General features: G+C 33.1%; 2 protein-coding genes across 2 annotated transcripts; one reads left to right on the top strand and one right to left on the bottom strand.

Annotated features, from left to right (window-relative positions):
• The first annotated feature begins 1,826 nt into the window (after window positions 1-1,826).
• LOC123906744 (RING-H2 finger protein ATL47-like) lies at window positions 1,827-3,566 on the top strand. Its single transcript, XM_045956721.1, has 2 exons — window positions 1,827-3,119; window positions 3,198-3,566. Exons 1-2 carry the CDS (start codon window positions 2,366-2,368, stop codon window positions 3,449-3,451), a joined length of 1,008 nt encoding a protein of 335 aa, XP_045812677.1. The 5' UTR covers window positions 1,827-2,365; the 3' UTR covers window positions 3,452-3,566.
• Window positions 3,567-5,927: 2,361 nt separating this feature from the next.
• Window positions 5,928-21,329, bottom strand: LOC123906743 (AP-1 complex subunit gamma-2-like). The gene is made up of 18 exons (XM_045956720.1): window positions 20,895-21,329; window positions 19,633-19,935; window positions 19,334-19,475; window positions 17,642-17,815; window positions 17,061-17,240; window positions 13,004-13,158; window positions 11,693-11,783; window positions 11,440-11,603; window positions 10,868-10,922; window positions 10,672-10,794; window positions 10,473-10,568; window positions 9,722-9,849; window positions 8,868-8,972; window positions 8,512-8,768; window positions 7,883-8,110; window positions 7,629-7,804; window positions 7,304-7,408; window positions 5,928-6,449 (listed from the first exon to the last, which is right to left on the bottom strand). The coding sequence occupies exons 1-18, from the start codon at window positions 20,924-20,926 to the stop codon at window positions 6,354-6,356; spliced, it is 2,610 nt and encodes an 869-aa protein (XP_045812676.1). The 5' UTR covers window positions 20,927-21,329; the 3' UTR covers window positions 5,928-6,353.

Here is a 21,329-nt window from a genome sequence, read left to right as displayed (position 1 = left end):
CCCTCCCCCTTATATGTTTAGGGTCAATGTGAGTCGGGCCTTATTGAATCTCAGAAAAGAGCTTTTGAAAAATGTACTCCTTATTACTTCCATACCTATTCCAACCACAAACCCTGTGAGATAAAATAAATCCTTGAAGTAATTATTTTTACCAACCTTGAAGTAATTGAATAAAATAAACATAGAAATACATTTATTTTTCTTCACAACTTTATGAAAATTTTTGTTCTAATAAACTCAAATTTAAGTTTGTCAGAACAAAAATATGTTCCGAGAATGTATTAGTTTTTTGACGAAAAACAAGTTTTAATAAGTCACATTTTCACTTCTTCAAAACAAATTATGGTTTAGCAAAAAATATGTTTCAAAAACAATGCAAGAGAAAAATATACAGTATGTTTCAAAAAACTTAAATTTAGAGTTTTTTGGAATGCCATAAAATTCAATTTACAAAGAAATCATCGTAATAAAAAGAAACTAAAGAAATGAAGTCAGAATTCATTAACACGAAGTGTTAAACTTATATATTGACACCAATTTTATTTAATCAAACGGCCGGCATTTATTCCATTATTTTCTAACGTGACATTTTTTTTCCACCTTTTGCATCTTCTTCTGACCTGCATCAGCAATATTGTGGAGGGTTTTACTTTCATATGATTTTTTCTTCCAATAAGTGCTCGCGGGAACATCTCCTTGAAAGCTCACCAATATTATTTTCCTATCGAGTTAATCTCTTGCTTTCACCATTATCATTAGTTATATATCCTAATTTCATTCGTCTTTGATCAAAATTCCAACAAAATACTACTACATCCACTTCAGTTCAATTCCAACCACAATTCAGTTTCATTGGTATTGATTATAAAGTAGACAAAATTAATCTAACAATAAATTGGAGGTTACGATGATTTGCATTATTGGAACATGATTCCCCTATTTAATTCAACAATAAATTGGAAAAACTATCAAATTACGATGATTGGTGGACAAAAAGTTATTTTGTTATTTTAGACAATTTGTGTAGAGAACAAAAAATTGTCCCGTGATTCGATGGGGACAAGAATTTAGGTTTTTGTCCGGTCTCTTGGTCCGCGAGTTATCCAATCTCACGGACAATTTTGAAATCAAACACAGTACATCTGAATCTCTAGTCCATTATTTTTAGCAGATTAAATACACTCATGAAACACTAAATGGAGATGAAAATAAAGATAGTTATTTTATTCGGTGTGAAATTTGTTGGAGAGACTAATAGGGACGGAGGTAGTATAATCCTTTAACAAAAATTGGAGAGAAATCAACGAGCAAACCTATTACAATCATTAAAATACTGGACATTTATTATTTGTTAAGAGCCGTGTTATTTGAACATCAAAATACATACAATTTAAAGTTACATGTTGTTTTATCAATTTTTACAAAAATACACCTAAAACCAAAAGATATTGTATTTACTCTATACGTCTCAAAAAGATTGTCTTTTAAGGTTGTTTCATACATTAAGAAATATAATAATGTTGTTAAAAGAAATAATATTTTCACTAAATTACCCAAATAAATTATAGGTTTATTTCCTTGAAAATAATACATATAATAATTATTAGAAATACAATTAAAAAATATTATATTGAATAGTGACGATGACATTTATTTTGAAACAAATTTTTATTCTTAAAATGAATTATTTTGAGAAAGTAACATGAAAGTGATATCTCCTTGCTAAAGGTGGTGGTAAGTCCCACCAATTTGGCACTACACTACCCCTTATCTCAACCTGTCAAACAATTAAAATGTCAATTTTGCCTTCTTTGCCATATCTATGACTCTAAGTAGTTGTAGTGGACCCAAACAAAAACCTTGGATTTTGAAAGTGGCTTTGGTCTTCACTCTTCACTTCACATGACCAACAAGTATTAACATTTGGATGTGGAGCAGCACAATTTAATACTCACTCCATCACTCATCATTATCATCATCACCATCATCATTATTATTAGCATTTTCTATTTTTTCATCAGAAAGAGAGAGAATTAACTCATCTCAAAATTTTGCTCAGATTTCAAATTTTCAACCACTTAGGTAGGTCAACTACAACTACAAACATTGACATTTTTCACCCATGTTACTTGTGTTACTTACACTCATACTCTTCTTAAACCCAACATAAAAATTTCATTTTTTATTTATTTTTAAATCTTTGTTTAATCCTCTTCTTAACCCTTCTAATCTACTAATTGCTTATTTTTTCACAATATATGAGTTAGGTTTATTCCCAAATCAAGCAAAGATTAAAACTTTATTCAAACCTCTTCAAAATTCAACACTCTCTAATTTGAATTTGTAACCCTAAAAATTCCCAAAAATGCATTGGATTCATTCTCAAATCACAAACCCTTCAATTATATCTCCATATTCTTCTTCTTCAATTCCTTATAATTCTAACAACAACCAGAAAAATTCAGAACAAATTCCAATTTCTTCATCTTCTAGCAACAAAATAAGCCCTGCAATTCTTTTCATCATAGTTATATTAGCTATAATATTTTTCATCTTAGGTTTACTTCATTTACTTGTTAGATTTCTCATAAAGCATAGATCTTCATCATCATCATCAACAATTTCTCAATCAAATAGGTTTCAAGAAATGTCTGAATCTGATGCATACCAAAGACAGTTACAACAACTTTTCAATCTTCATGATTCAGGTTTAGATCAAGCATTCATTGATGCTCTTCCTGTTTTTATATACAAAGAGATTATTGGTTTGAAAGAACCATTCGATTGTGCTGTTTGTTTATGTGAGTTTTTAGAACAAGATAAGTTAAGATTATTACCTAATTGTAACCATGCTTTTCATATTAATTGTATAGATACATGGTTGTTATCAAATTCATCTTGTCCTTTATGTAGAGGTACCCTTTATTCACAAGGGTTTTCTTTTGATAAAAATCATGTTTTTGAGTTCGAGGATCAAAGAGATGAAGATTATGTTTTAGGTATTGGTTCTGTTAACAAAGATATGGAAAATAACATTATGAATGGAAAAAGGGTTTTTTCTGTTAGGCTTGGAAAGTTTAAAAGCTCAAATAATGAAGGGGGTGTGGAAAGAAATGAAGGTGAGAGTAGTAATTGTAATTTGGATGTTAGAAGATGTTATTCAATGGGATCTTTTCAATATGTTCTTGCTGATTCAGATTTGCAAGTTACTTTGAGAGGTTCTAAAGGTGAGAGTATGAGACAATTGAAGGGAATTAGAGAAGTTTGTGATGAGAATTTTTCCAATGATGGTGATGTTGAAGGCAAAAAAATCAACATTGCAAGAAAAGGTGAAAGTTTTTCTGTTTCTAAAATATGGCAATGGTCTAAGAAAGATAGTAGGATACCAAGTTCATCAGATACACATTTTCATAATTGTGTTGCTAATGAAATGAAAGTTTGTCTTGGATGAATAAAGCTAGAGGTACATGATAATATGATATGATACATTAAGCTATAGTTAGTTTTTTGTATTTTAACTAATTTCATATTTTTCAAATTCAATGAATCTTAATTGTTTTGGTTAACTCCTACTTCCACTCACTTTGATTTTACATTTTTGTTTAGTGCTAATACATGTAAGTTGTGCCATAGAACAGATAACTTAATCTAGCTATTGTCTTTGAACTATATCATTCTTTTGTGTGTATAGGAAATTAAGTCCTTATTCTGTTCTATATGTTGTAGTATATATTTGGCTTTATTTTGTAATATCTCATACCAATATGATATGAATCGAATTGGACGGTTCAACCAGTTCAACCTTGAATCGATTTTGTTATTTGAGTAGTTCATTCAATTGTGATTTTATTTCAGTTAAAATAATTGAACTATGATCTAGAGTTCTCACGGATTTGATTCCTTTATACTTATAGAGATGTAAGTTGGTTGTAACAAATTAGCTTATATCTTTTTTTTGGTATAATTAGCTTATATCTATTAGATGTAATTACAAGGGAAAAAGAAGAGTAAAGTTAGTACATGGAAAAGATCACACACTATATGATATAGGGAGCATAACTTTTATTGTAGGACCTTCCATGTGATTGACAAAAGTGTTACTTATTAGCAATTTCTTACAAGGTGTAGGAAGATGAAAGTGAAGTCAATTTGGGGAAATTGTTTGTTTGGATGCTTTTGGTTTTCTCTAGAGGTTGCTTTTTCACTTTTTTGGGTAAAAAGAAGTAAAAAGAACAATTCCATTCACTCTTTCATTATTATTGTGCATGACCTTTGTTGAGGGCATCCTTTTTTGGATGGTTAACCATTTAACTACCAAGATGAGAAGATAGTGATGGGGTTGTGCCAATGCTTCAAAGGATGTGTAGGATAATAAAAAGTGGCTATCTTTTTTATCTTATTTTTATTTCATTTTCTATTTTGAAGAATTTGTTAAGAAAAGAATGATGGTAAAAATATTTGCTTCATAAATTGTTAAAAAATGGAAAAATTATAATGAAGGGCAAAATGGACCCAAAAAAGTCAGTCCAAACTCTCATATCCTCTTTATATATTGTTATAGATAATAAGAATTTTGAGTCCTTTAAACATGTGATTAGGGATTTGATGATTAAGTTGGTACCAATAACCATCCTAAAAATGCAGGAGATAGAAACAACACCGTGGCATATAGTGTGTCAATATTTTAATCGGCGATCCCCGAGCACAAATGGTCCCTAGCCAAGTTTCTTGAAAAGAAAAAAATATGTATGCTACCTCAAAAAAAGAAAAATGTAAAGACTCAAATACATTCTTCCACAGATCCTCCACAAACTAAGGAAAAGAATCAGTGCCCCGATGATGCTGGGGCCTATAGAAAAAAGAGTAGGTTTTCAACCTCCTCATTATTGACCCGTAATAATGGGGTGCACCACACATCTCTTTGACGTTCACTTGGCAAAATGACAGAGAGGCACAACACCAATTTAACTAAGGTGGTGTAGTATAGCTGGAGACTTGAACAAGTAAGAAATTTAACTAAGTCAAATATTATTAGTCAACTACCTTTGTGACTTTTAATAAATCAAATTCCAACAGTACAACTAATTGATCTACGGTTTGATTATTTATTTGAGCAGTTCAATTTCAATCTCATTCCAATTTGAACAGTTTATAACAGTTCTAAATTTCTAATCATGATTCAAAAGTCTTGATTAAAATTTCAATATAGTTTAAAAATATTGCTGTCAACTCAATTTAGTGATGGAGAAAATCTTTGCTTTGCACTGTCTGAGGTGGGACAAAGAAAACAACAAACGAGGTGGTTAAAGGGCAGTTGAGTGATTTTTGTCTTGCATAATGGTATGAATGACAGCACAAAATTGAGATATTGCCATGTCATGTATTTCAGGTAAAATATATAACTCTAGCATCTACCAATTCAATCTCTCAAACGTCAGTTTACTAAATTAAATATCAGTTATCTAAAAAATAAGATTAATCTGGAAAATCAGAGTACACAAGTTATTTAGTAAATTAGATCACTCATGATAATATCATCATTTGGCATTACAATCTTATGTAGATTGCTGTTTTAGCAATCGTAGCTCGGTTATTTCACACGATGTTTACAAATAAAACAATTATTTTAGAGTTCATACCTGAAGACCTTTACACTTATTTAAACACAATCCTGTTTGTTTAAATTGGATCATCTACGTATACACAGAAAAATGCACATCATGAAATCCGTTTACAATCAAGTTATATATTTGCGGAAACAAGATAAAAACATTTTGAAATAAGTGTCGATCATCAAATACTCTTGACAGTTTTAACATCACAACAGAAAATCCTCAATTTCAAATAAACAGCTAGAAATGGAGGGGGAAAAAAGGCTTAAATAATTTTTTGGCAGAGACATTTCATTAATCTTTGAGGGAAAAATGTTACATAAAATCCAATATAATATACCAATTGTCTAAGGGATACCAAATTGCATTCAACAACACTATAACTTTAGACAGTAAGAGTTAAGACCGAGTTGACTACCCCCAGGAAGTAGCTAGAAAGCACCTCAAGTTCTCAACATCAAACAACTCTCAGTGCCTTGAGAGGCAAAATTTGATTGACCTTTTTCATACACAAATATTTTATACTAATGTACATAAATCACCTAAATAAAGAGAAAAAAATGGCAAATATATGTGAAGCCAGCAAATAGACTTCAAATTTGAGCTAACAAGTGATCCCATCTGCTCGAACCATGCCTTCCTCATATGAAGGAACATGAAAATTGCACTAGTATTACAGAGGGCGGACAAAAACAATGGGTTTTGTGCATCACCTTAATGACCCCTGGCCTTTTTTTTGCTTCATAAATCACGAGGAAAATTACTGATTTGTCCTTCCTCCAGTGTATCCTTGCCATTTATCTTGTATGCTATCCTTATGCGCATGACAAGAGATTTCTGAAAAAATAGTTGCTGGCTATCAAGTCTTCTCTAATACACACACAACGTAGTCACAAAGCGCAAATACAGAGAAAAAAGGGGAGTGGGACAAAGGAAGTCTGATCTTTAGTTGTCAATCCAACCATTATACTGATATTTTCAGATGCACTAAATAATTTATACTACGTAAATGCTCATAACTAAAAACTTAGATTACTAGGCCCCCCTTCCTCTAGGAACCGGAGGGTTAACACCAAAAAAGAAAAACTTATCGAAATTTAAATACAAATTCATATATATAATTTTTGCAATGCCTAATGGGAGTTTCCCTGCTTGTCCAGTAAACTAAGAATATGGAGTATATTCACTCCATATCAATCAATCTATTAAGTTTACAGTTATAAACTTAATACCACAATGCACTGAAAAACTGGTTTTAAGACCGCCAATTTGCTGAAAGACCGGTTATAAAACCAATTCAATTATAAACCAGTTCGAATTTAAAACCGGTTTGAACCAAATGCTGATCTTGAAACTGGCTCATACAAATTAAACTGGTCCTAAACCGGTTCCAAACTGGTTCCAAACAAGTTTGGAAAAAAATGGTTTTACTATAATGGTTTTTGGAACCAAACTGGACCATAAATTTGGTTGATTTGGTTTGGTTTATGAACCATGCACACCCCTAATAACTAAAATATGGTAGTTTTTGCTGTATGTACTGTCAATGCCAAATTTTAAAGTAAAACATGAGGCAGCATTTTGGCAGCAACATGCCAGTGATCAATGTCTCATTTAGAATTCAAACTGGACAAGGTGCATGATAGAACGTAAATATTTACAGTGAAGCAATACTAATAAAGGATATCTACCTTTCCATGCTGGCTATTAGTAACTCTCAAAGTTTGCGTGATGGACCCATTTCCAGTAGCAGGGAGAGTATTGCCACTAGCTGGATCTAAGTGCAATTGAAGAAACTGAAATTCAAAATAACTACATACGTAAGTACTAGATAATAGAAGGTACCAGGCAACACAAGATTTTGAATATGCAGCAGAGCAACCGATGAAATAGATAATTATCAAACATCAAACAGTAAGTGCAGTTATTTAGCACTAAAAATCAGATAACTAATTAGACTAATACAGTTATTTAGCATCACATGTAGACAGCTCAATAGCATACTGGTTGGCATACCTTAGGAACGGCTGCCTGGAAAACAAAATCAGTATATGTATTGGAGGACAAATTCGTAAAGGTAGCCTGGATAACTGTTGTCTGTGGATTTCCCGGTTGTTTTGTGAAATTGAACGTCAACCTCAAGGAGCTGCTCTCAAAAGCAGTTACAGATGGATAAACTGGTCCATTGTTTTCTATTCAATATAAGAGAAGGAGTCAGTTCAACTATATTTAAAATAATGATAATACCCAAGTTATAAATAGTTTACAACCTGTTGGTGGGCTGGAGGAAATACCACCCAATAAATCAATCACAGGACCAGCATTTGATGCAGATCTTGAAGAAAGTGAAAGTGATGAGAGATCATCCAATGGTGAAACAGGAGCTTTGTTACTAGTATTTGAGGATAAGATGTCTACTGAGTTGCTCTGGACAGGTGACCCGATAGATAAGAGATCCAAAAGAACATCCGTGCCACTTTTTGATGCTTGACCAGCACCTAAAATTCCAATAAAAGTCAGACATGCTATGTAAGTAAGTTTACATGTTTCTTCCTCAATAAAACCAATTAACAACAACAACAACAAGGCCCTATCCCGCTAGGTTTTGTTGGCTACACCGATCAAATAATGCCATCCAGCAACAAAAACTAAATTATCAATAAATCCATGTAAAGTGTGGTCCTTTTTTAATGGTTTTATCCTATAGATCAAGTGGTTCAAAAAATAGAGAGGGCTTCATAAAACAATCCCACTTTGTTTATGAAAACAGTACAGTACATTATTACATATATAAAGCAATAAACAGGGATTTGTAAACGGAGATGGTAATCATTAAAAACAAAAATGTTTAGTTTTTAGGACATCATAATAATTTATTAGATGCACTATAGACACCAACCGGATTGCTGTGATGCTGGTGACAGATCAACACCAAGAAGGTCCTGAAGAAAATCGCCACCAGAAGAGCTAGGTGCTACAGGATCATCTGAACTTAGATCAAGGAGATCTACAAGAGGAGCGGCAGGTTTGGCTAACCCATTCGGGAGACTAACTGAAGGCGCAGTTGCTGTAGAAGCGGCACCTGGCAAAGACCCAGCCCTCCTACCTATGAAAGTGGCCTCATCCAAAACTGGCATCCTTTCTACGAGAGTAGATCTGCAAAATAACAGGTTCTCATAATAGGATCTCTCTTATTAGAGTATAGCAGAAACCTGGCTCTTTATATAATAGAATATGCAGCTTAATTAAACTCACCTAATATTTTGGTGCTTAGAAATAACTGAATTGAATTCAATAGCTCTCTGCTGCAATTCTAGCACAAGATTCCCTTTGAACTGTACAATAATTTCCCCAATCCTCCTATATACATATTCAAAGGAGAATGAAATTCCCATGTCAAAATACAAAGTACAAGAAGAAACAAATTTTTACTGGGTGAACAATTTTTTTGCATGTCTAGTTAAGTACAAAGGGTTGTGGAGGGAAAAAGTTTGTCATCGAGATCAAGTCGCATGCATGGGGATTAATTTTTTTTAATCTGGAACCTGGTATGATCAATTATACTAGAATCTTACATCATATATGTAAAAACATTCACAAGCCTTCACTTATTAATTTAATTGCTTAGAAGAATTGGCTCTTGAGTCTTGACGGGGCATCAATGCCTCTAGGTCCAAATGGTCACGGGTTCAATCCTTACCACCACCATTATTGTAAATTCTAAACAAAGTATGAATTTCAACACAGTGTTCCAATGCACTGCCTACCTTTCAAGCCTAAAGGGATCTTATGTGAGGGACAATGTTATCAATGGCAGATTATGGCAGCCAGACAAAGATCCGCCCTATAAACATGGCGTTGCGGCTTGTGGTGGAAACATCGCGGATATAATAGGTGCTGCAGCTTATGCTGGCAAGCTGCAAGCATAAAATCCGCATTGATATAATGCCATGGCAAAAATTTGACAACACTGGCGAGGGAGTGTACTAGAAAGTAAAATCATTCATGAGCCTTCATCTAAAAATTAAGTTTTTGGGACATTTGGTTCTTAACAAACAACAATTTATGTATGATGCAATAGATATTAAACCACTTAAAGACGAGCATACTCTGAACAAGACGGGAAACGTGAAGAGAGCTTTAATAAGGCAACCAAAGCCATTGCTTTTGTGGTAAGATCTGATGCATGGCGTTTTATAGCAATCTCTACAACATCCACTGCATCTGACTCGGTCACCTGGTAGATAAAACAATTATGAATTTAAAAGTAGAATTTTTTATAACAAAAGGGTATGTATTAAAAGATCATATTTTAATATTTTCCAATTCTCTTCTATATACAAGCAGACTTAAAGACATCAACAGTGAGTAGTCCAGTCATGGTTCCACTAAGCTGTGTATATGTCACAAAAGAAAAGACACAATGGTCATGGGAATCAACTCATTCCTCTGTATAAGACAATCCAATAAAAACATTGGAAAGAGGCAAGCCACAATCCTAATGTTTATGGTTTAAGCACCAAGCACATCCCAGATTTATTAAAATAGAAAATGAATGGAGTAGTTTCTGACATAGGGAATGTCCAATACACCGATCAAACATGCAAAACAAATCCCAATACTTAACTCATTTCCTCCCGGGCAAAGAAATGGGAATAGAACCATATATGAGAATGTTAAATTGAGACTGAAACCATACAAAAAGGAGCCTCATCAAAAGGGCGCTGTTAGAACATCTTTGAGACCAATCCAAATATATTGATTTGATAATATATTGCTTGAGGTCATGCAATTTATCATATTCAAGCAACTTGAAGCAATAGTATAAACATGTGTATAAATAATCAACCATTCACTCACTGTTATTGGATCTTCTATGTCAAGCATTCCAATATTATTGACTAGCATGTCACCATACTCCCCAATGCACCACACTGTAACTCGAACTAGAGTTTCCTGAAAGAAAAAAAAAGTATCAGGTGATGTTACTAAATAAACAAGTTAAAATCAAGAGCAAATCAATAACGTGCATAGATTTTGTCAAGGAATAAATGAGCACCTGTTCAGCAGATGTTTGAAATGCCCTGTATAATGCTCTTACTGTATATCCATGAAGCTCAGAAGCATTGCTTACCACAACAATTAAGGCATACCACACTTCATCTTTTACAAAATTTCCAGCCTACTAACATAAGATAAAGATCAGTACATGCACTCAATATAGTAAGCTGATACAGAAAATGACTTTTTTATACCTCAGACAGAACCTTTAGCATCTGATCAATGTACCAGATCTTCTCTGGGGAAAATCTGAAGCAACAATAAAAAACACTATAGTCAACTCAAGATATTTGCTACTTCAAGAAACTCTCTAATTAATTGTCATAAACTGAAAGGGGGTGACAAAGATGTAGACCACGCAAAATAAGGCAAATGGATTGTTTTATTTTACCAAATAGGAAGAGAAAAGGGGAGACTAAGAAACAACAATATCCAAAATGCAAAAATTGAAAGGCCAACACAGATTGTATCTTTATTATCACAAACAATAGCAAAACATGTTCCTGTGACTAATCAAACTGTTTTATATTGATGTAATATCACAAGTGGTACAAAATGAGAAGTTAAGAGACCAAGTGGAGTCAGACATGCAAGTTTTCCTTATTAAAAAAATCAAAAGTAGTCCCAGAAATGACTGGATATGGTAAATAAATAAATGAAGTGCATGGCTATTCTAACATCATACGCTGCCCCCAACACCCACATCTTTCTTAAGAAAAGGCAAATGATACTGAAAAGGAATGCAATTCAGAACCTTGTGACTCACTTTGCAACTATGGAGCATATTTTGGTAGTAAGGTCCTCTCTGAAATCAAGATCACTGACTTCCAGATAATCTACAAGCTCTTTCACTAATGGCTTCACATTAGTTTCATTCACCAGAACATATACAAGTTCAAGGGCTCTTTTCCGAATTGAAGCATCTAAATCCTGAAGCAATGAGTCCAGTGATTAACTTCTCTAGTAGCAAAAACTCATTTGCATTCGATAAGTAATAACAAAGAAAACAAATCAAATACCTTCACACATTCTAGAATTGTTGCACGGTGCCTTTGCACTGCCTGAGCATCAGCAGTTACAGCCCTCATTAGCATATTTAGTGCCACGTATCTGAAGGAAGAGGAGTATGGTTAACTACAATAATGAAGTATAATATCCACAAAGCACAAAGATTAAATTTAACAAATAAATTTGTCAGTTGATAAAAAGTACTAAAACAAAAGAGATGGAAATTAATTTGTCAGTTGATAAAAAGGACTAAAATAAATAATTTGAACAGGCATACAACTTATTTTATAGACAAATATTGTTTCTCACTTCTTCTCTAAGTATAAGTTCATTCTTTTTAGTAATTTAATGATCACTGTAGGTCCCTTTTTCTGTCAAGTGGCAACATCCAAAGACAGAATTATTAACAGGATAGCACATATTTCCCTAACAACCTAATCAACATGTAAATTGCATCTTACAGGCATGAGTCATGAGTTTGACCAAGATTAGTTTAAACAATAACAGAGATGTCAGAATATAGCCATGTACTCTAACAGACTACACAAATACATCAATTGATTATTTTGTATACTGCATCCATCAATCACACACACAATAATTTATAGGCATTGTCGTTCAAGACTATGTAACATACATGCACAAAATCATACAAGCACATGCTTACAAAAATTCATAACCCAGTACACAATTCACCTATCAAAAGACATTAAGGAAAGTGGGAAACATTTTTAAGAGTATTAGGTATTGGGCCATAAGCCCATTTGTGTATATATACATATATAGCTTTGGAATCTCCTATAATCCTATTCTTTGTTAAGTAATAAAAAGAATTTCTACAAGCACGTCGTACTGGTCGGTAATAGATAACCGGATCATTTTTGTGCCAGTTAAAATAAGTGCCCTGGATTGAAAGTTGTAACCTAAGAAGGACTAACGTTAAAAGTGATAGCTTCTCCATATTCAGTAGTCAACATACTGGTTTGGGTCCCTAGAACAAATAATCTCAATATCCTAACACACACACACACACACACACAAAAAGAGGTTCCAAGTCACTTGCAAAAGGCACTATGGTTGAGGGTTGGAAGAAAAGAAACAGGAGAATGTACTAAGGGGCCAACAATCAATCCGAATGATGAAGATCACTACCTAAATTCTTGTATCAAAATATCAATTCATTTGACAGTAATCAGACATTCTTCCCTGGTTGGACGAAACATCTTAGACTTCTTATTGGTTTCAATACTCAATGTACTGGTGTTAGTCTTAATCAAGTTTTTCAGTTACTTATCAAGGAAAATAAATGACCAGAAGTAAACCTGATATTGTTGTCACGGTTTGACAAGAATCTTCCCAGGATATTGATGGCTAGTACGCGTAAACCACCATTATCTTCAATGCTCATTATTGTTTGAACACACTCATATAAAATGGCATTCCCTGCAACTTTATTTGACTCAGTTTTTGTAGCCACCTAAAACAGATAGCAAATTTTAAATTATCAACCTTAAATTTCAGAAAAGACAGCCACTAATAATCATTAACACATTAAAAATAATCATTAACACATTTACCTTAATTACATAGATTTGGCACATAATAAACAAAGCCTAAGAATATTGAAATAAATGATATAAAACTTTATGACTGCAACAAGTGGTTAACATCAGTTACAAAGAAAATTTAATTGTAGCTTCTAACATAGACTAAATCATAGATATAATAATTTAATAATTAGCCCCATGCAATTCACATTTTTTCAATTAAATTAAATTTTAATATATTTACATGAAAATTTAAGAACTTATATGGATCAAGACTGGATTTTTTAGGATAATTTCTCAGCATACTATACTAATTTTGGGTTATTTAGTGGTAAAATGATAAAACTAATCAGAAATCGTGGATGTATTTTGAACCCGATGAAAAGATATTAGAGAATAATTAGTTCAAATTTGAATTTAATATGTTGAGATTAGGGGATAATTAGGAGGGGAAAATTAGGATAAATTCCAATTTGGATGAATTTTTTAACAAAAAAAAAAAAAAAAACTGGGTAAAGGGAAAATTATTACTCCCTCCGTCCCAAATCTTTGGTCCTTTTACATTTTTTGTTTTGTCCCAAATCTTTAGTCATTTTAAGAAATCAATGCACAATTAGTGATGCTTTACCATTTGTACCCTTACTAAAGTTAAAACATTAATTAAATATATTTTCTCTTTCTTAATAAAGTAAGGGTAAAAATGACTTAACTTATCATTTTTTATCATTTCTTAATTTCCGTGCAAAACTTCAAAAGGACTAAAGTTTTGGGACGGAGTGAGTATTAATTTGAACTTCGTCCCTTGAGACTGCAAGGTCAAACTCGTATCCCTGAACTAACATCTGATGGACGAATAGAAAAAGAGAGGCTACTTGAAGGATTTTAAAGGGCCATGTGGTTATTTTTGGGAGATAGTTTAGCAAGTGAGTATCTCCCATTCAAGAGCCGTGACTTTCATTTAAATTTAATATATTTAATATATTATATAGAAGCAGGTTACAGAGTAAACAAACTATTGGAAAAACCAACTCCCACATTGAATTTTTATCTCTGAATAAAAAGGCTGAAACACACTAAATAATTCTGAACGATCCTTCAATAATGTTGTCCAAATACATCGCGAGAAATCATCAATGAAAGTGACATAGTATCGATATCCTAAATTAGAAGGCACGCGGCTAGGACCCCAAATATCAGAATGCACAATATCAAATGAAGACTTAGATCTTTTATTGGCACTACTGTTCATTCGCGCGCACTGTTCATCAAGTAGTCATTGGAACGTTTTTCTTTGGTTGTTTGTTTGTCTGTTTGGTTGATGGTTTGATTTGATGGCTGTCCTACAAACTTCCCCTGCAGCCACTTTGGCACATATTGGTAATTCGACAGCTTGTCTATCTCACTCCGTGGGATCATGGATTTTAGACTCTAGTGCTTCTGATCATGTTGCTGGTAATCCCTCTCTTATCTCTAACTTGTTACCTCCTAGAATACCTCACAGTATAACTGTTGCTAATGGTTCTAAAGCACAAGTTACTGGTATTGGGCAATCTTCACCTTTGCCATCTCTACCCTTGAATCAATGTGGGACTTGGTTTTTCCAATACAAACATTTGACCAGTCCCCGACAAAAATAAAATCTCATTTATTTGAGTAATATACAATTACAAACGCACACCAAGAGCTCCTCCTTTTCCTGAAACCCTCTCCATAATTCTTCAAAGAATTAGATTATAAACAAAAGTCAAATTCGATCTGGAGATTAAGAAAATCCAGCTTCTCAACAGGATTCCATTTTCAACGGTTACTAATGATACAATAACCCCACACACTAACATGAACACGAGAAGAAAATAAAAAGATTAAAAAATATGCAACTTTAAGCATATTCTACAAAGTATATGCTTACATCAACATTATTTTACTTTCATTTTATGCTTAAAAATCATTATCAACGCATCATGCATATCAGTATGGCACTTTAGAACCACTTGCAAATTGATAAATCTATATACAATATCGCCTAGAATTGAACTCGTGTAAAAACTCATAACTTAGATCATAGTTACCAATTCTAACTTCATAATAAGGTTGTGTTTCATTTGCAGTTTGGCACTAACATTGTCTTAGTTGTGGTTTGGCAATGATTTTTTCTGTGGTTTGGCACCATTTTTGTCTCAATGGTGGTCTAGCTCTAGCCTCAACTTTTGTCCAAGCTACAATTTAGTCTTGACACTTGTTCCAGTTCCAGATGCAATGATCCGGCCCTACTGATTTTATTTTTTATTTTATTTCATAGAGTATATTTGTAAGAAGCTTAAAGCTTTGTGAATTATTACTATAACTTGAGGGGAAGTGCTGAAAGATATGCTAATATCATATACGTAAAATTACACTGCATGTCCTTTATCTTATTTATTTGTAACACTTAGGTCCTTTATCATTTTTTTTTCCCAATCCAGTTGTTTATCTCCCAAAACGCGTACAAACTGGTCCTTTTCATCAATTTCGTACATAAAAATGATGACGTGTCTGTTTTTAGCTGATGCGTACATACCTACGTGTTTAAGATGCAATGAAACGTTGGAAACCATAGAAAAAGCCCAAATTGAGATGTTTGATTCAAGGGTCTTCAGAAGATAGAAACTTGCAAAATCGTTACATCCGCGTGCATAGATTGGAGTTTGTTTGATTCCATTGTTGAAGGTCTAAGGAAGGTAGATTGTTCGATTCCCTTTCTTTTTCCATTTACGTTTTAGGGTTTATGTGTTTAGATGGTTTAATCAGTTTGTATGTGTTATTGGTTCTATTTCTCTATGATTCTTCTGTTTCTATTTGTGTTTTTGGTTCTATTTCTCTATGATTCTTCTGTTTCTATTTGTGTTTTTGGTTCTATTTCTCTCTTTGTTCATTATGATTCTTCAGTTTCTATTTGTGTTTTTGGTTCTATTTCTCTATGATTCTTCGGTTTCTATTTGTGTTTTTGGTTCTATTTCTCTCTTTTTTCATCTATTTCTATTTGTCTTTCTGGTACTATATCTCTTCTCTCTGTTTCGACTGTTTCTTCTGTATCATCTGTTTCTAAAATAGGGGTGGTCTATTTACATGGTTTGTATTGTTTCATCTGTACCTTGAGTTGGTAGCTTCTGGAATTCGAAGAACTGGTGTGGATTGAAGCCATTGAAAATTCCAATTTCTCTTTTCGTTTTAGGGTTCATAAATTGGGGGAAACCTATTGCTCTCTATTGTTTCCAGATTTTAAGAGGTAAGAAAGTTTGCCAGGCTGTTAATTTCACATATATAAGTGTTTATTTAAGTTTTTTAACACATCAGCAACAAAACTGACACATCAGCGTCTTCTTAAACAGAAGGCGTCTTCTTAAACAGAAGTGACGAAAAGGACCCGTTTGTATGCATTTTGGGAGATCAAGGACTGGATTGGGAAAAAATAAATAAAGGACCTAAGTATTACAAATAAATAAGATAAAGGACCTGTGGTGTAATTTTGCCTATCATATAATATCTTATCTTAGATTATCTCTTAGGATTAGTTTCCATAATTCATTGTCGCATATTCATAATTGAAAGTCTTTATTTTTTAAATCTCTATCTAAACCCTGTATCTTTAACACCAAGATTTGCCTTAATCAAATCACATAGAAGTGGAAAAAATATCCTAAACCCATATATGGTATTCAACATACAAGGTCGGTCATCTACACTACATCATCTACACTACAGAGCTATGCAATATGACAAATAAGCAACCATTGTAGCATGAATAATACAGTATCATTTGTCATGAAAATAACAACGGACACACACAACTGACCTGGGCAAGTATGTCATTCATAGAGTCACTAGCATCAGCATCACCTTCACCTAACACTCGCAAAAGCTTAAGCAACCTAATGTGGAGAAATGGATCTGTGATGCCAGCAATATCATACTCTGGTGAATAAGGGCTGTTCGCTAGATCTCTGAGAGATCTGACCAAACCATCTGTGCACTTCTGTAATAATTGTTCAAAGAATATTTTGTTAGATGGCCTACAGTCAAAGCTCAATCTACAGTGTTTCTAATACGAAAATGCCATTACAGTAAACTTTAGCATCATAATGTCGTACATATGAACCCTCTTTTATTTTCTTTTACAGTTTACATAAACATACGCTATTTACACCCAACGGGTTCTCTTGAAAAATATATATATATATACTACGTCCCATTGAAACTGTAAGATAGATGAAGACCATGAATGATTTTGTATTATTTTTCTATGAATAACATTTTCAAGAAGCAAATTCAATAATTTATGGATGCTTTTAACTGAAAAAGAAGAAGACTGCTCACAAATATAGATTATAATACACTATGTGATTGACAATATAAATTATAAAGATGAAAAACTACCTTCCTAATATGTTCAAGAGCTTCGGTGCTAGTTTTACACAGATCTGTACAAAGCTGAACCCCAGTGATCAAAACTCCATGGTGTTTCTCCCTAAGTAAGGAAGTAGCAGGATTGATAAAATTCTCTGCCAAGTCTGGAACTTTTTTTATGATCCTTATAGAGCATAATGCTGCCTATATAACAGTGAGCGTAGTTAATTTATGTGAAATCATACATGACAACTCTCAAGCAGTTAAATGGAAAAGGTTTTGTAGATAAAACACATAACATGCAATTATTTAGAACATGGGGGTAAGGATATCACAGAAATACAGATGTGACGTGACAACTAACATTACTACATTAGGCAATGCAACCATCTTGCTGTATGTCAAGTTCTTAAAAGCATGTGAGTGAATAAATAGATTCCCACTCAAAATTATGACAACTGGAAGAAAACGGAACAGGAAAACAGCACTAAACAAAAATCATGAAAAAAGGTGTTATCAACAACCACCTAACTGTGACGTGGCAAATAACATTACTACAATGCAACCAGCTTGCTGGATGTCAATTTCTTAAAAGCATGCAAATAAGTAGATTTCCACTCAAAATTATGAAAACTGAAAGAAAATGGAACAAGAAAACAGCACTAAACAAAAATTAACACAAATCATGAAAAAAGGTGATATCAACAACCACCTAACTGTGACGTGGCAACTAACATTACTACATTAGGCAATGCAACCAGCTTGCTGGACGTCAATTTCTTAAAAGCATGCGAATAAGTATATTTCCGCTCAAAATTATCAAAACTGAAAGAAAAGAAAATGGAACAAGAAAACAGCACTAAACAAAAATTAACAAGAATCATGAAAAAAGGTGATATCAACAATCACCTAACTTTTTGTATTCAACCTCATAACTCAGAAACATTTTTGCTATTATATTACCATGCATTATTATACATCAGAAGTTTTTTTATGTCAAATAGTTGTGGCACAAACCACCATAAAGTAATATTACTATTTGCTATCACGACAATATAATGAAACTGCGGACTCTTAAAATGAGCAATTCAACATAAAGCATCATAGTCTGTGCATTAAAATTACTCCTTTAAGCCAAATCAAATAGAAAATTTATTTGATCAAAGGCATAATTTCTGGAATGATTGAACATGTTTGAAAATACACATTCACCAGAAAACACCAAAACAGAACAGGAATTTTTATTTGACTGGGAGCCTTATATCTATGGCAGATCATGTCTTTCCATTCTTTTCCTATTGCAAATGATTGGGTGGATGCAAGCTGATTCTCCATATATAATATTTTAAAAATTAAAATTAGCAATCACACAAAGATGGAGGCAAGTAATGTAACTATTTATACATGGATAAGGATCACAGTCCGGTCTTATGGGATATTTTATTGCACTAAAACAAAATCTAGTATTGATTGGTTGCTAGATGTATGTAAGAAAATTAATCACATAAGTGAAGAGCAGTTCAAAAATCTAGTATTTGTAGGTTGCTAGTACAGCAGTTCCAAAACTAATCCCTATAAGTGAAGAGCAATAATATGTTATTGTCACTATGGAGCATCCACAGCCTCTTCTCCGTCGATATATAACAAACAAAAAAACAGTATCTGTAGTTCCAGAAGAGGTATAAGATGTAATAAATGCATGAAATACATTGAAAATGTCACCTTCTTCCGAATATTGGGATCACGAAATTGTAGCAATCTCTCAACCTCTGGTGCAAGATCACGAGCCATTTCTGCTGAACAAATGTTTCCTAAAGCGCAAAGTGCAAGTCCCACTATATACTGATTTGTATGATTAAGATCTCTGCAGTTCGGTTAAGGCTTTGTAATATAAACAATTATCAATAGTTTTCCCTCATTTTGTTTCAGTAGAAGACCAATATATCAATAACACAGTATAAAGTGGAATATAAAAAAAGGGAATAAAAAACAAAGGAAACTATGATTTAAGAAATGGATACTGTTTTAAAGAATTGGTGACCAGCATTAGAACTTCTTGTCTTTCATCAAGAAGCAACATGAGGCCAAGATAACCTATTCTCTTCTCCGGAAATCCTGGGGACGCTATCAACTTGAGACACTCCATTTGACCAAAATGTGTCGGGTACCCAAGCATATGAATGAACATTAGCTTAGCCATATTACGATGCCTGTAATCTTGGTCATTTTCATTTATTGAAGCACGAATGGCTGCACATTCTTTTCTTACAACACCACGCTCTTCTGCTGCAGTCTTGCATGCACGTATTGCCCGAATCATGTCCCTAAAAGGTAGGATATGAACCATATAAGTAAAAAATGATGATTATAATTTAACACCAAAATAAAACACATCAAACACTTATCATCTTTGTATCTTGCAAAAGAACCTGAAAATATGTTAACCATATCTGATTTGGCAAACAAAAGGTATTTTGAAATAAAAAGTCAATCATAATTCATAAGATACAATGAAAAACACACATATAGCTGCAGGAATATGCTGAAAATAAAATCCTGCTTGAGTCGTTGATCTATAATATTATAATTCCAATTCTATAATTCAATGTTTTCATCCATCTGATTGGTTGTTGTAGTACCTATTACTTAAATCAGGACAACATCAACGACACTTCGAAAATAATAAACTATTTTATAATGTGTAAGCCAGACACTCTTTTTTTATTCCGAACCTCGCCACTAATTTTTTCACAACATTTGGTTTCTAATGATATTGAAAGTTTGAAACTACATGTCTGTAATATATTCTAAACCCAAACAATTGACATTGTAGCATCATTAATGATTAATCCATATAGTTGACCTCACCTAGTGCAAAAAAATTGATTTTTATTTTAATATGCAAAATATATGTGCTATTTATGAATTATCCCAATGGCTAATGGTTTCAGAGATATAGAAAAGAACCTATGAAGATGTGCAATGTCAAACTTAAAACTAAAGTTGGATGCCACATGCTAGAGTTGATTTGCAGCACTAACTAAGCACATCAAAACCATAAAACAAATGAATTCTCAACAAGATCACTAATTTCAGCTTAAAAATAATAAAATCTATAAGCTAGAACTCAAAAAAAGACATAAATTCCAATTAGATAAAAAATGCAAACATAATTCAAAATACTCCGAAACACAAAGGCTTAATCAGCTACAAAATCAGCATAAAGAACGCATTGCAAGAAGAGTGTGAAGCTGATCCGATTCGAAATGATTGAATTGGTTACCTCAAACGCGTTCCTGAAGAGAACGGATTCATGATGATTGATGATTGTGTTCGCCGGAAAGTTTAACCCGATCGAATTGCGAAGGGAAGGACTCGATGAATCGAGTGGTCGGAATCGGAGATCGGAATCGGATCTGGTACGAAGAGTGTTATGAGTTGTGTGAATTTCGGGGAAAAAGCACTTAACGCCACCGCTTTTTTTCTTCTGTTCTTTCTTCTACTTTGCGACGATTTTACAATTTTAACGTTTCTGACTCTGAATTTTCCGAGATAAAAAAAAAATTAAAAGAAATGAAATTTAGTGCTGAAAAAGGACCAAATAATGAATAAATTAGATGAGTGGGGATAGTTTCGTAAAATTAATATATGTCCTTCCGTAATTGAGATTGAGATTAATAGAAAATGGAGGAACATTTCTATTGCACAAACACAAACT

The sequence above is a fragment of the Trifolium pratense genome, linkage group LG2 (assembly GCF_020283565.1).
Source record: "Trifolium pratense cultivar HEN17-A07 linkage group LG2, ARS_RC_1.1, whole genome shotgun sequence".
Classification (NCBI taxonomy): Eukaryota; Viridiplantae; Streptophyta; class Magnoliopsida; order Fabales; family Fabaceae; genus Trifolium; species Trifolium pratense.
The sequence above is the reverse complement of the archived record's forward strand: the minus strand, read 5'-3'. Positions and strand labels throughout refer to the sequence as shown.

Bases quoted from the DNA above. Each gene is read 5' to 3' on its own strand.
- LOC123906744 (XM_045956721.1), top strand. From the start codon at position 2,366: ATGCATTGGATTCATTCTCAAATCACAAACCCTTCAATTATATCTCCA. The intron at 3,120-3,197 runs GTGAGAGTAGTA...TTGCTGATTCAG, and splicing joins GGGTGTGGAAAGAAATGAAG to ATTTGCAAGTTACTTTGAGA.
- LOC123906743 (XM_045956720.1), bottom strand. From the start codon at position 20,926: ATGAATCCGTTCTCTTCAGGAACGCGTTTGAG. The intron at 19,936-20,894 runs GTAACCAATTCA...CCTACCTTTTAG, and splicing joins TCTTCAGGAACGCGTTTGAG to GGACATGATTCGGGCAATAC. The intron at 8,973-9,721 runs GTATGCTCGTCT...ATATGTATATAG, and splicing joins CGTTTCCCGTCTTGTTCAGA to GAGGATTGGGGAAATTATTG.